The 13,101-nt window shown below is 44.4% G+C and overlaps 1 protein-coding gene across 2 annotated transcripts in view; it reads left to right on the top strand.

Annotated features, from left to right (window-relative positions):
- Positions 1-1,718: 1,718 nt before the first annotated feature.
- B4GALT5 (beta-1,4-galactosyltransferase 5) overlaps positions 1,719-13,101 on the top strand; it is a 69,977-nt gene continuing 58,594 nt past the window's right edge. The window contains exon 1 of one of the 2 annotated variants that reach the window (XM_087445132.1): positions 1,719-1,920. In XM_087445132.1, the coding sequence (XP_087301258.1) occupies positions 1,806-1,920 (115 nt within the window). In that variant the 5' untranslated portion in view covers positions 1,719-1,805. The remainder of the gene's footprint in view (positions 1,921-13,101) is intronic. The other variant, XM_087445130.1, reaches the window with a different exon arrangement.

Genomic DNA, 13,101 nt, shown 5'->3' on the forward strand with positions numbered 1-13,101 from the left:
GTTCTTTAAGCCTCTTCTCTCCCATCCCACTTCCCATGGTGCTGGAGCTGGTGAGAGCTACGTGCATTTACTATGTGCCGGGCTTTGGATGTATTACTCAACCTCTCATAACAACCTGATGCGGTTGTTACTAACATCCCCCATTTTACTCAGAGGCACAGAGAGGTTAAGTAACTTGCCTGAGGTCACTCAGGTATGAATGACTGAGGTGGGAGTCAAGAAACCTGGACAGCCCAGCAATAGAATCCCCACTTAAAGGATCAAAGGAACACCGTAAAAAAGTATAAATCACTTCAGGAGTATAAAGTGGGATTATTGTTGGTTCTCACAGAATCCCTGCAGAGTCCTCTCTCCTCCTGACTGCTTCTGGCATTCCAAGCCAGTGCCCCAGGTTCAGATGTGTCTACACAGGGGACACTTCCTCCTCCCTTCAGCTGGCAGCTTCTTGAAGCTGGGGCTGGTTCTACTGGCCCTCACTATGAGTCTAGTGACTGCTCACTGTCTTGGGAGGTCTTCTGGATGGGGGCTGATCTTAAAGCAATGTTTTGGATATGGTCTCACACTCTCCTATGGAGTAGGACACCAATTTCCCTGCAGGACGAGAATTAGGGGCCAGCTGGAATGCAGAGGCAGTTACAACCTAGTGGCCAAGGATCTGCCTTGGGAGACAGGTCAGTTTTAATTTGAGCCCTTACTGCAAGGCTTGGGTGAATTGCTTTTCCCTTTAGAGCCTCAGTTTCCTCATTTTTACAATAGAAATAATAAAAGCAGGGCGTTTGGGGGGATTTTATGAGATAAGTAAAGCACAGTGTCTCTCAACACAAGTCTTCACATTGATGACTATTATCAATTACATAACTGTTATCATTACACTCCTTATGATTCTGTGGGATGTGGACCCTGCCTAGAGCCCCCACCTCATCCCTGCTGCTCTGCCTACCTTACTGGATTTTATCCATGCTGGCCTGGGAGTCAACCTGGGGACACATCAGGCTTTTTTTAACCTCAAGGCCTTTGCACCTGCTGTTCACCCTTTTATGGCTTAGCTCATGTCAGCTGCTCAGTGAGGACTTCCTTGACCACAGTAGCCTGCCTCCAACACATTCTCCCGTTTTGTTGTGTTCATATCACTTGTCAGTATTTGAATTGTATTATGAATTGTTTCTTTTTCTCCTCCCATTTGAATGTAAATTCCAAGAAGCCAGAGATTTTGTCTGTTTTGTTCTCTGTAGCATCCCCAGCGTCAAGAACGGTGTCTGGCATATGTCTGGCGTTCCATACGTGGTGAACTGAATGAAGGCAGGAAGGAAGGAAAGAAAGAATGAAGGTGAATACCGAGCCCTCATGCCTACAACCCCGGATCTGCCGCCGCAGTGGGTGACCAGCGGCCTCAGACACTGCAGTGGCCGCCCGGCTCCCGGGTCTGGGGCGCCCTTGCGCGGGGCCGACCGGCCCTCGAGCGCCGCTCTCCGAGAGCCCCGGTGGCCGCGGGGGCCGGGCGATCGCCCTGCGGCCACGTCCCCCGCGGGCAGCCGCGCCGCCGCGGGGCCGGGCGGGGGGGCGGGAGTCAGGTGGCGCGGGTGTCCGGCGCTGGCCCCGCCCCGGCCGCCCGCCCCGCCCCGCCCCGCCCGCCGCCGCCGCGCTCGCCCGGCCGCCCGGCCCCTCCGCTTCATGTGGCCGGGCCCGCGGCGGCCGGCGGCTGGGAGCGACGCGGCGGCGGCGCGCGGCGGCCAGCGAGGCCCGGGAGGCGGCGGCCGAGGCCCAGGCGGCGGACGGGGAGCGGCGGGAGCAGGCCCGGCTGCAGCATGCGCGTCCGCCGGGGGCTGCTGCGGCTGCCGCGCCGCTCGCTGCTCGCCGCGCTCTTCTTCTTCTCGCTCTCGTCCTCGCTGCTCTACTTCGTCTATGTGGCGCCCGGCATAGGTAGGACGGGGCCCGCCCTCGCAGGACCCCTGGCCCGGAGGCGGCGGCGGCGGGGACCGGGCCGACCCTCGGGAGAGCCGGCGCTGGCCCTCGGGGACGCCGGGACGTTCCCGCCCTCTGCGCCCGGCCGGCCCCCGGAACCCCCCGCCCCCGCCCCTCCACCCCCGAAGCCGGCCGTGCCTTCACGCGCGCCGCCCCGGCCTCCCTCGAACCCCGCTTCCCGCTGCTCGGCTCGGGACTCGCGCTCCTCCCCGGGGGCTCTCGGGCCCCGCTTCCCGGCATTCCGCGCACCCGAACCCCCCCGGCCCGCCCGCCCCTCCTCGCCGAGCCCCGGTGCCCGGCTCTCCAGCGCCCCACCTCCCCGCTTCCCGGCCATCCTCCCCGCCCTCCTCCCGGTGACTCCAGCGTTTCCTGCTCCCCTCCCTACCCTTTCTTCCCTCCACTTTAAGTCCCCGGTTACATCCACCGCCCGGTCCTCCTCGCCAGCACACGCTCTCCTCTGCCGAGTGGCCGAATCCCTTTCCTCGCCGGGTGGCACCCTCCCCCGCTTAGGGAGGTACACCCCCCATTCCAGCCACTCACCCCTCAGCATCCCACGCCTCCTTCCCACCTCGATCCCCCCGTCCTGCCTGCCCCCAAGGGCACACCCTTGTCATCTCCGCCCCCTTCCCCCCTCTCCTTCCCCAAATCCTACATCCCCTCCGGCCCTCAGCGACAGTTTCCTCCTGAGTGAACACTTGGGGAAGGGCTGCTCTGGCCTCTTCCTTTCTTCCACTTCTGCCCTCTCCTAGCTTTGAGGGTAGACGGTGGCCCTTCAGTATCCCGTGGTGTCTGCTCTGGGGACTGAGGGGAAATTGAAATGAGCCCTGGAAGAGGAGATATGATAAGGGCCTTGGGGAAGCGGTGCCAGGTGGGAAGGAGGAGCGTGGAGAAAAGATGGAATGGGTACTCATTCTTCTCAAAGGCATGTCCTTTAGAGGAAAGTCAGCTTCTGGAGAAACTGAACCCTGCCCAGGCATGGACTTTGTAAGACCACAGAGCAGACATTTAGGACATAAAGAATTTACTAGCAGGAAATACGGCATGAGGGTTAAGGTCAGAGGACATTGAGGTCAGACTGGGATTCGAATCCCTGCCCTGTGTGACCTTGGGCAAGTTACTGAGCCTCAGCTTTTCTCCTCTGTAAAATGGGGGTACTATTCCTAACCTCATAGGGTTTTAAGGATGGAAGTAGATAAATTCCCTTTTAAAGGACTTATCACTATACCTGATGCATGGAGAGTTTTCAGAAAAAAAAAAAAAGGAATTATTATATGTAATTTTAGAGAAAGAAGGGAGTAGGTGGAAGTTTAAGGAATGTATTTGCATCACTGGGCCTCTAGAGAAAACCTCAGTTTAGGGTGATAAATGATCAGAAGATGCTGTTGGGGATGGGGCAAGGAGAGTAAATTTTTCTATGAAAAGTCTGGATTATTTGGGTGTTAGGAAAGGGTTGATGGTTTAACTATAGGGAAATGCCCTTTCGGATTGTAGTAATAACTAGTACCAGTCTCTGTTGATCTGTCAACACTGAACTAGCTGAATACAGAAATTTCCAGATAGAGCAGGAGATTCTCTCCTGATTTTTTTTTTAGAGCATATTTCATCTGATGGTTAATATTAATGATTTGTATTCTAAACTAGATCCAGGAAGATAGAACAGGCAGCATCCGATTACCCTAACAATTTATAAAGTGTCTTAGGAAAAGCATTCATCTAGGAAGGTGCAGTATGTGACCTGATGGATCAGATGAGTAGATAGGAATTTTGGCAGAACAAGAACGGGTGAGTAATTAGTGGAATTAATTGAGAAAAGAGTTGATTAGCATAGTGGATATTAGAGTCTAATAAAAAGGGGTGTGAAATGATGGATTTGGCTCTACAGGAAGTTTTGGAGCCATAACCCCTTTTGTGAAAGTGACAGGTTATTTCTGGTGTGGGTACATAAATCAGCCATATCTAAATGGAAAAATATATCCCACTGGGATGGTAATCACCCTTTTGATTAGAAAGGTTAGAAGCCAGATTCTCCGACAGAAATAGAATTTATCAACTTAATTAAAATTCCTGAATGGTAGATTTTTAGGTCAGTGGAACCCCACTGTAAAGCGAAGGGCTACTACCATGCTTAGATTTCTATATGACTAATAACTGAAAAAGATGCAAAGCACTTAAATTTTCACTAGTTTCTCTTTAAAAGTAAGTCTTCTAAAGGGCAGATCTACTTGATTCAAATTCTGTTAGTGGGAAAAGGGAGCAGTAAAAGGATGGTTTTTAAAAAAAGTGGTTTTAGGGTTCTCACAAGTGGGTTGCATTCAGTTTGGTGGTTTTATTTTTCTTGGCTTTCCTGTTAATGAACTTGATTTTTCAAATGACCAGCTTTGGACAGAGAGGTGGCAAACCTTTTCAAAAGGTTAAGGCAATCTAGAGAAATATAAGGTTTTATTTGCCTTGGGATATGAAGACCTTATTTGAGATAATTATTAAAATGAGCTTAGAAAATAATATTAGGTTGAACCATATGAAATTTCTGTTATTGCAGTTCAAAAACAGTTGTATATCGGCAGTTTGATATAGCTCAACCTAATACATTTCCAGATAATGACAGTTCTGTTTTTTGGCCATGGAAAGTGTTAGGCTTGTATTTCCTTCCAGGTTTAATTTTTTCCAGTCCTGCTTTTGATTTGCTTTCTATAACCTGTAACCACGTTTTGCTCAAAGGCTGAAGAGAAATCATCACTCCAAGAGTGTGTTACAGCTATATTCAGAAATAGGTAGGCTTGAAATTGAGATAAGAGAAAGATCAAGTTAGTTATAAATGTTTTAGAGTTATTCATGTATAATATAACCTAGCCACAATTTCAGCCTAGCTATTAACTTAGTATTTTTGAGATCTAATGCCAGCTCTTAATATCCATCATAGTCTGAGAGCAAAGGGAAATTTTCCTGGACTTGAGGGTCATCTGAAATGGGGGTAATGGTACCATTTGATGTAGAAAATTGGAATTTTACTAAATATGACTTTACAAATACAAAGTGCTCTTAGCTCCTTTAATATCCTCATCCCAATCCAGTTAATAAGTTTAAATATGGCTTCATTGGAAGTTATGTTTTTGTTATTAATTCAAAAGTAGTGTTTTATATCAGCAGTTTAAAAGTAGAAATGCAAAGGATGGGGCAGAAAGTGTGAGGGAGGTGATGGATTTGAGAAAGGAGGACAGAGGAAGGTGATATGGTGGTGAAAATGCTGTTACATCCCTCTTCCCTCCATCCCTCCATAACGCCAAGTTATTAAATCACTTGTTTCCCCTGCACTGTTAAAATAGCCCTATTCCTTTTGGGGTTCTGAAGAAAACTTTGAACTTATTTGTGATCTTTTTTTTTTTTTTTTTGAGGAAGATTGGCCCTGAGCTAACATCTATTGCCAATCTTCTTCCTTTTTTTCCTTTTTTCTCCCCAAAGCCCCAGTAGATAGTTGTATGTCATAGTTGTACATCCTTCTAGTTGCTCTATATGGGACATCACCTCACCATGGCTTGATGAGCAGTATGTAGGTCCTCGCCCAGGATCCGAACCGGGGAACCCCGGGCTGCTGAAGGAGAATTCTCGAACTTAACCACTACACCCTCCACCAGGCTGGCCCCTTATTTATGATCTTTTAGCTTAAAAAAAATCTAAGAGCTCAGAGTACTTCCATATTCCAGTCTGACCAGGTCTTTTAGAACATGAGAGGTGAATTATTCATAGATGTACATATGAAGTGCTGATTTAAAAACATCTTAATAAGTTTATGGTGCCGTCATATGGGAAGGTTGTATAGAGGTTACAGATCTTTGCAAACTGTTAAAATATTTGCCAATTTTGAGAGAGGTGCCTGTGCACGGTTAGAGGTGATGGTCTATGCATTGATGGAATTTTATTAAAGTTCTATCATTGAAACTAATTTTTCTTTTGTCCTTTGATTATTGAGGGAAGGAAATGGGGAATGATTTTTCCCTTTTGGCCTGCTTAGTTCCAAGAAAAGTTTGATTTGTGGCTAGCTTTTGCAAGGCAGGAACCAGCAATTCTAATCCTGCCTGAAGTGATCAGATGACCTTGAGCAAGTCATTGATTCTCTGATCTGAAACTTGGCACAAAAAACAAAGCTCTTTGAAAAACAAGAACTGCTCTTAAACTTTTAATGAGACTTTTTAAACATAGAAAGTTGATAATTCATTCACGTTCTATACAAATATTGGACCTCAGATTTTAGATAAGATACATGTTTTATATAATCAAATGCAACTTTTTCTAATAACCACAGAAAAACTTCAGATTCCGCTCAGTTTAGTATGAAAGTAGCCTTTTGTTGTGGTTTTTCCTCACATGAAAATGCCTCAGGGCACTTGGTTCCTGAGCTTCTCTGGAGTGAAATACTTATGGTGAAGTGTGGGCTGTTTTTTTTTTGTTTTGTTTTTGTGAGGAAGATCAGCCCTGAGCTAACATCCGTGCCAATCCTCCTCTTTTTGCTGAGGAAGACAGGCCCTGAGCTAACACCTGTTGCCAATCCTCCTCTGATCCTCCTCCTTTTTTTCCCCAAAGCCCCAGTAGATACTTGTATGTCATAGCTGCACATCCTTCTAGTTGCTGTATGTGGGACGTGGCCTCAGCATGGCTGGAGAAGCGGTGCATCGGTGCGCGCCCGGGATCGAACCCGGGCTGCCGGTAGTGGAGTGCGTGCACTTAACCACTAAGCCACGGGGTCAGCCCCTTGGGATGTTTTATTTCAGAAAATTAAAAAGCCTCACCCTGTTAAAGATCCCCCACACGTGCGCATGCTCACTCAAATTTATTTTCTTTGAGTATTGTGTCCTGTCAGTCTTCTTAGAAGGAAACCATATTTGGAGAACAGGTTGAAGTTATGAAACTGAACAGCCCTGCTTTTGACCAGGACTTTGGTGACCTTTTACGTCCTTTCTGCAGAATTTTGCTATGTTGGACACAGAGTTTTGGGTTTGGAGTTGAAATGTCTTTAGCAGTCAAAATATGCTAGTCTTGGACAATCTTTGGAAGCTGCCGTTCAGACAGCATGAGTCACTGTTCCAGGCCGTCGATGCTCTAGCCAGTAGATGATTCTGCTCTAGTCCTGGCATTTCCCCCCTGAGCTTGACAGGCCAGTGCGAGCAGTATATAATAAATCACCGGGAAAGAGGGTCTCCCTGTGTGGCCATGACTCTTCAGAGTTCTTCAAGAGAGTAGAAATTTCAAAGCCACAGAAGCCAAGATGCTGCTGACTTATCTGCTTCCCTAATTTTGCGGCTTTTTTAGATTATGGAAGGTATGTTGGGAACATCCAACTGTATAAGCAAACAGAACTTTAGCAAGCAAGAAGTAAGGCATGTGATGCTGCTGAGGCCTGACAGAGATAGAGAAAACTGGAGGTTAACGTTGGTCAAGATAAAGGATAATCAGAAGCAAACAGGTTGGGTGTTGGCTTACAAGCAGTTAATGGAGCTATCATGAGGAGAGGCCAGGGGCGGCCCGGTGGCGCGGGCGGTTAAGTGCGCGCGATCTGCTGTGGCGGCCTGGGGTTCGCAGGCCCGGATCCCGGGCACTGCTTGTCAGGCCATGCTGTGGTGGCATCCCATATAAAGTGGAGGAAGACGGGCACGGATGTTAGCCCAGGGCCAGTCTTCCTCAGCAAAAAGAGGAGGATTAGCAGATGTTAGCTCAGGGCTGATCTTCCTCACAAAAAAAAAAAAAAAAAAGAGGCCAGCCTGCAGTACTAACAGTGAAAGGGTAATTAGTCGTTAATTTCTAATACTAGCCAAATATAAGTATGGCTTCCTTTGCAGACTAGGTGTATTTTTGTAGCAAGTTGTGAGAAAATTCAATAATAATTAATAAAATTAAATGATAATCCAGTATTTGAGTGTCTGCCTGTCATGTTACCAGCTATGGGAGATATTTGAGTTCTAGACTTTTGGCTGCTTCTTTCATTTTATAGCAGATCGTGTAAGCCCAGGTTGAGTCATTAACTTGCCCAAAGTTGAGAATTGTAAGATATCCTCGAGGCACATACAGTATGGCTGAAAAGACAAGATTAATCACAAGAAGCAACTAGAGAAGAATAGAAGATAGTGTGTTATCAGCTGCTGAATCATGTGATACTGGCCCTTGGTGAGATGGAGGTTCAGACACCGGGGTTCGTTCCTTTATTCAACAAATAGTTTTTTTGAGTGCCTCCGCTTGTCAGATCTTCTTGGGTACCGGGTGGTCTAGACACGAATAAGGCAGAACATTTCTGCCATCGTGCTGCTTTCATTCTACTGGGAGGCTTTTGTCTTTGTGGTGCTTTTATTCTCATGGGGGGACAGCCACTATACAAGACAATTTCAGATAGGGGTAGGCGTGACTGAGGGTCAGTTTTCTATTGAGTGGTTAGGGAAAGCCTCATTGAAGAGGTGATTTTTGACTTGAAGGGGTGTAACCAGTCACAGGCCTGGGGGGGGGTGGTTGGGGTGTGAGCGGGCGTATGCAGCACCTGTTACAGGCCCCGAGGCAGGGATGAGCTTGGGTGAAGGTTGACTGGATTTTTGTGAGTGATGGGAGAGTGGGAAGAGCGGTCAGACTGTGTAGGACCCTCTGGGCCATGGTAAGGACTGTGGAACATGAGTGAACGTGAGCTGAGAAATCAGCCAGACCTAGGTTTGAATCAACCCTGACTGAGTGGGCAAATCATTTTCAATTTTGTTATGTAGCAAATAGAGGATACCGTCTTTCTCCGCGTTGTTAGGAGAATTAGGTAGAAAATGCGTGTAAAAGGGCTTAGCACAGAGCTTGACGCGCCGCTGCCTGTGTGTAACTGTTATTTATGGCCGTAGGAGATGTCCAGTTGGTCTCATGCTAGTACTAAACTAGAGTTGGGAGGATTGGGCTGCAGTCCGACTTTACCAATCACTAGATAGAAACTTTTACTTCAGTTTTCTCATCTGTAAACTGAGGAAATTGGACAAATTCTAGGGTCCCTTTTAGATCTGAAGCTACGTGATTCTGAGCAAGTGTGAATTGAACCTTGAAGCAGAAAAAGAAATAGTGACTTCTGTCAAGTAGACACCCCATTTAAAAAAAATGCAGATTTCTCCTTCACTCAGTCTCCCACCTCGAATGAAACACTGAGCCCAGACGCCGTGGTGCTGCAGGGGCGGTGCCGTGTCTGTGTGGGATCAGCAGACTTCACAGCTTCACTCTTGGGGTGAATGGAGCCCTTCACACTGTGCAGTGCTGTTGTTTTAGGACATTAGCCCTAAAAGGAAGACTTAGCATTTCTACACTTAAAGTCTCTCTTTGAAATTGTTGTGACAAAGAAAGGAAAAAAAAAAAAGAAATTGGTGTTGTCTTGGTCAAAGGAAAAAAAAACTAAAAGAATTTTATGGGAATATCTTTGTGATGTTAAGACTGTTTTTTTTCCTTTTTTCTCCCTCCCCTCCTCTTTTTTGTCCTCAGGGTAATCCTTTTAAGTTTCAATCTACTAAATGAGTTCTTTCCTCTAGCTTCACACTCTTCTGCTTTTAAGCATGAACTAGAGCCCTGGACTCATTAGCTCCCGCCCCATCCTCAATCCTCTAGGTAATTGGATGTTAAATGAAAATGAATACGTATTGCATTTTGACCCAGTAATTCTTTTTATATTGTGGCTTTATATTGAAGAACATTCAAACCTCCTGCTGATCCCATGAATTCAGTGTTTTTACCGAGCATGGGAATCACACTGAATAAAGTGCTGTCTCTTCTCATATTCTCCCTCACCTCCTTTTATTTGTTTGATAAGCAATTATTAGACTCTAGGTATTGTTCCTCTTCCTTCCCAGGTTACAGAGATTTCCAGGTACTTTGTGGCGACTAGAAGGCAAGCTGGTCATTGTTTCTGAGGTGCCTTAGTTACTGTCATCAATTATGAACAGTTCTTTGAGGCGATCAGTGGCCTAATTATGCAGATGAAAAATGATGAGTATCAGGTGCAGGAAAGTGTGCGTTGTAGGAAGGCTGTGTTGTGTTTTAACACTTAAATTATCTATGGTATACTAGTGAGCACAACTGCCTATTATTTTTATTAAAGGGAATAGATTGGCAGGGAGGGGGTGAGGGGAGGACGAAAGGGGTAAAGGGCACATTGTACCGTGACGGATGGCAACTGGACTTTTGGGGCTGAACACGATGTGGTCTGCACAGAAGTTGAATTATAATGATGTACCCCTGAAATTTACACAATGTTATAAACCAGTGTGACCTCAATTAAAAAAAGAAATAAAAATAAAGAGCTATAAAATATTTGAATATCAGTAAAGAGGGAACTTTTTTTTTCACTCTCCAGGTGCTCCTAAAAGTATGATCATTAGACATTTAAACCTTTTGCTTAATTCTCATGTGTTGAACAACCATAAACTTGGAAAGATGAAAAACAGGAGTATTTTTTTTCTTCATAGAACTGCTAATTACCCCATTTTGAGTAGTTCTGCTTGAGACACCAAGCCTAAATTATATTCATGATTGTGGTGTATGTATATATTTATTTTGTGATCGGCAGACCACTGATTTGTGAAGGTCAGAAAAAGCTGTTTTTCCGAATGCTGCGTTGTGGTCACATTTGCATAGTTAAAAAAAAGAAAAATTATTTATTCCAGTTCAGAAAAATGACAAAATTGTCAACCTAAGGAAGTTAAACCAGCTGGACCAAAGATGGTAGTAGACTGACTTTAGGATTCTTGATGTACTTATTTTGAATCCGTGCATTTTAAATAAAAGCATTTAATCTTTTAACTTTTTAAGAAACACTCATTTTATCCATATCCTCGTAATATATAGAGTAACGAAAGGGAAGTTTTCTGGATTGTAACTTCCTTGTGTCTAGGATGGTGCCTAGCACATTGTATGCACTTAAATATTTAACGAATTGAATGAAGAAACTGTTGTATGGGCAAGCTGGCCTTTTCCTTGTTGGAGTGCATTTACTCTGGGGGAAGGAATGCGTAATTCTGACTTTGAAGTTACTTTGAATTTATTTTGCCCAAAACAACGTTGTACTTTTTTTCTTACTTTTTTTGGTGTGTGTGGTAAAATATATATAACATAAAGTTTGCCATATATTTTGGTTTAATTTAAGTGTTCAATTCAGTGGCATTAATTACATTCACAATGTTGTGCAACCATCACCACTATTTCCAAAATTTTCATTACCCCAGACAAAAACTCTGTTCCCATTAAGCAGTAACTCCCCAGGCCTGCCCCTGGTAACCTCTAATCTACTCTCTGTCTTTGTGAATTTACTTTTTCTAGGTACTTCACAGAAGTGGAATCATACAGTGTTAGTCCTGTTGTGTCTGGCTTATTTCGCTTAGCATGATATTTTCAAGATTCATCCGGGTGGTACCATGTGTCACAACTGTGTTCTTTTTATGGCTGAATGATATTCCATTGTATGTGTATACCACCACATTTTGTTGATTCATCTGTTGATGAACACTTGAATTGTTTCCACCTTTTGGCTGTTGTGAATAATGCTGCTGTGAACATTGGCATACAAGTATCTGTTTGAGTCCCTGTTTTCAGGTCTTTTGGGTATATACCTAGGAGTGGAATTGCTGGGTTGTATGGTAATTCTATTTAATTTTTTGAGGAACTGCCAGACTTTTCCACTGTGGCTGTACATTTTACACATTCCCACCAGCAGTATATGCAAGTTCCACTTTGTCCACATTCTGGCCAACACTTGTTGTTTCCTGTTTGGTTGTTTCTTTTTTGTATATGCATTCTGCTAGGTGTGAAAAATTGTGGTTTTGCTTTGCATTTCCTTAATCACTAATGATGTTGAATGTCTTTTCGTGTGTTTATTGGCCATTTGTGTATCTTGTCTGGAGAAATGTCTCTTCTGGTCCTTTGCCCCTTTTTAAATTGGATTGTCTGTTGTTGAGTTGTTAGGAGTTCTTTATATATTGTGAATATTAAACTGTTATCAGATATATGATTTGCAAATATTTCCTCCCATTCCATGGGTTGTCTCCCATTTGCTCTCTTGATAGTGTCCTTTGATGCGCAAAAGTTTCTAATTTTAGTGAGGTCCCATTTGTCTATTTTTTTCTTTTGTTTGTACTTTTAAAAATATACGGTGTACTCTTAAGTGTTATCACTTAACTTCCGCCCCCTACAACGTGCCCTTTCCTTTTTCTGCCTTTGCAGGTCTGATAGGCATTTCTTACACAAGCTGCTACTGATCTGATTTTTGAGAAAGCAGTAGTCAGGGTGTTTTGATTTATCTTGTTCTTACTTGTTTAAGTTTGATGCTGGTTTCTTGATTTCTGATTCTTTGTCTTTAAAACGGTTACTGTATTTGCCAAACATGACATGGTCTGCAGATTCCGTCAAATATTTCACGTGTTTAAAGAGTCCTATGACCTTTTCTGATTAAAGAGAGACTATCGTATCTTATTTGATGTCTTTTGTTTGCTAATTATTTTGTTCAGTAGGACTGAAGTATGACTTAAATTTAAATGTTTTCTGCTTCTAATTGTAGTTCTCTGGAAGTCCATCTAAGGCAGGCGCAGATGTTGGGAGACCATATTTTTGGTCTTGGGGACAATACAGTTTACTGATAAAACATATGATATGGAAGAGAAATTTGGAAAATATTATTTATAGATTGGTGAACGTAGTTAATGAAACACTGGGCTCATTTTTTTCCCTTCAGAAATGAAAGGACCTGATGACTTTGAAGATAGGGGAAAGTAAATATTACTTGGCATTTTCTTGGCCCCAAATCTCTGTTAACCAGCACCTTTTATATTTTATTTAATAAGTGGTGGTGGTTAGAGTGAAGACCTGGAGGCATGACTTTGAGTTTGGTATATGTGGTTTTTTGTTTTCTGATTCTTTGAAAATTGGTGATTATTTGTTCCCCAGAGCATTCTATTTCCGCATGCCTCCCCAGTCCACGGCCAGGCACAGGATGGCAGGTGGTGATGAGAAATGGCTGTCAGGATGGTCCCTGGATGGCTAGCAGGTGTGTGGTGTGAGCACAGGACTTGTTTTTTTTTCCTGTTTCCTTTGTAGCATTATCAGAAAGTGAAGAGAGTGCTAAAGAATGAGGAAATAGAAAATTCTAACATG

This window comes from Ceratotherium simum, chromosome 21 (genome assembly GCF_057802395.1).
Source record: "Ceratotherium simum simum isolate JZ-2026a chromosome 21, ASM5780239v1, whole genome shotgun sequence".
NCBI lineage: Eukaryota > Metazoa > Chordata > Mammalia > Perissodactyla > Rhinocerotidae > Ceratotherium > Ceratotherium simum.